At 58.3% G+C, this 1815-nt stretch overlaps 1 protein-coding gene across 2 annotated transcripts in view; it reads left to right on the forward strand.

Moving 5' to 3' along the window:
• The window catches only part of MCF2 (MCF.2 cell line derived transforming sequence), a 62008-nt gene continuing 60193 nt past the window's right edge, over positions 1-1815 (forward strand). For both annotated transcript variants that reach the window (XM_035325462.1, XM_035325463.1), the window contains exon 1: positions 1-156. In XM_035325462.1, coding sequence (XP_035181353.1) covers positions 36-156 — 121 coding nt within the window. In that variant the 5' untranslated portion in view covers positions 1-35. The remainder of the gene's footprint in view (positions 157-1815) is intronic.

A 1815-nucleotide genomic window follows, 5' to 3' on the forward strand; every position in this document is an offset into this window, starting at 1 on the left:
GGAGCGCGGCCGGCGGCGGAGCGCTGCCGCGGGGCATGGCTCTGGCCCCGGCGCCGGCCCCGGCCGGCCCCCCGCCGGGGGGCACCTCGGCGGGGGAGATGGAGCGCTACTACTGCCTGCTGCGGGCCGCCGCGCTGCTGGAGGCCGCCGCCGCCGGTGAGTCCCCCAGCGGGGCCCGGGAGGGGGCACGGGGAAGGGGCACGGGGGAGTGCCGCTGACCCGGGTCTCCGGGACGGCGGGACGGGAACGCGGCGGGGGGAGCCCGCCGGTCCCTGCCGGTGCCCGCCGGCCGTGCGGGGCGGCTCCGGGGCCGTCCCGTGCTGTCCCATGCCGTGCCGTGCCGGCTCGGTGGCCCCGCGGGCCGGGGGTCCCGGGGCCTTCCTCTCGGACTTGCCCCGCGCCCGCCTCTCCGCCGGTCTGTTCGCGGAGCTGCCCCGGCGTGCTCAGCCCGGCAGCCCTAACGCAGCCGGGGGCGCTGGGGCCAGGCGGTGGGAGCGAGCGGAGCCCACAGGTGCCCAACTCCTCACCTCGCGAAACTCCCATTCCGGTCTCAGGCTGCGGAGCCGGCGTGCGAAGGCTGTGCGGGCACGGTGCTGCTGGGGCTAAGGTCCACCTGCCTAGGAAGCCTCCATTGGGGTTTGTGGCACGATTGCTGTTGAGGGCTCTGGGTGTTTTTTATTTTGGTGGATTGCATTAGCAGTGTGGGATGGCCTCCTTTTTTTAAAAAAGGAGAGACTGTTTCAGATTGTGCTGCTGTCATCCCTTTTTGTTGTTGGAAAATGGTGCTCCAAATGAATCCAAAGCAAGAAGAGCGGTTTTGGTAAGCAATAGGGTGTTTGCCGGTGGTTGTCCCCTTCTCACATTTCCCATGGCTAAAACTAAAGAAGTCTTCCCTGCAAAGCTGCGTGTCAGCCTGGTGTCTATGATGTGCCCTTTCCTAGTTTCTAAAGTAGAAAAGCAGTGGGCGTGTAAAGCGTGTGTGGCTGTCAGACAGCCCCTCTCCTTTACCCTGGGTCTTACAACATCACTTAATCGCGGCAGTGCTGGGGATGCCCAGAGCTGCGGTGATGTTGCTGTGGTTTTACGGCTGCACACCCTTAATGCAGTGTACCGATGAGAAGCAAACACAATCCAATCTGCTATCCTGGGGCTGTAAGCTGCTCTTGTGCCTCAACAACGTTTCCTTTGATGGATAATGATCTGCTCATAAACTGGTTGCAGCCTTGACTTTTTTGTTGTTGTTGTTATTTTGTGTTTGTGGGGAGAACAGTTTTTTGCAGCGAGGCCCTTAATATTCTGGGGAAGGTGGTGGCATCCTGGGTGTCTCCGTTGCCACCAGAAGATGCATACATACCTTGTTGGAAGGCGAAGGTGCTCATTATTCCTTATTAGCTCACAGCTGGTAGTGCACTTGGAGCTGTGCCAGGCACAAGAAAGACACACTGACCCAAAAAAGCTTGCAATCGTCATCCTGGTTTCCTTGACCTCTTAGCAAAGCACATTTTAGGGAGAGTGAGGAATTCATCAGGGGGAAGTCACATGTGCGGATTTACCAGACCGTCACCTGCTTCTGGTGATGCTGCCTGCCTGCTGTGCCTGCGCTGGCCTTGTCGTTCATCTGCACCTGCAAACGGAGTAGGGAGGTGCGGAAAGAGGTGAACATGGTCAGGTAGCAAAGGATGCTGCTTGAGTACGTGTGGTTTAAAAAAAAAAAAAAAAAAAAAAAAAAAAAAAAAAACAAATCCCTGTTCTGATGCCAGTGCAAAGAAGAACAGGGATGTGGATGTGGATGGTGAACGTGTTCTAAGAGAGATG

The sequence above is a fragment of the Oxyura jamaicensis genome, chromosome 4 (genome assembly GCF_011077185.1).
Source record: "Oxyura jamaicensis isolate SHBP4307 breed ruddy duck chromosome 4, BPBGC_Ojam_1.0, whole genome shotgun sequence".
Lineage (NCBI taxonomy): Eukaryota > Metazoa > Chordata > Aves > Anseriformes > Anatidae > Oxyura > Oxyura jamaicensis.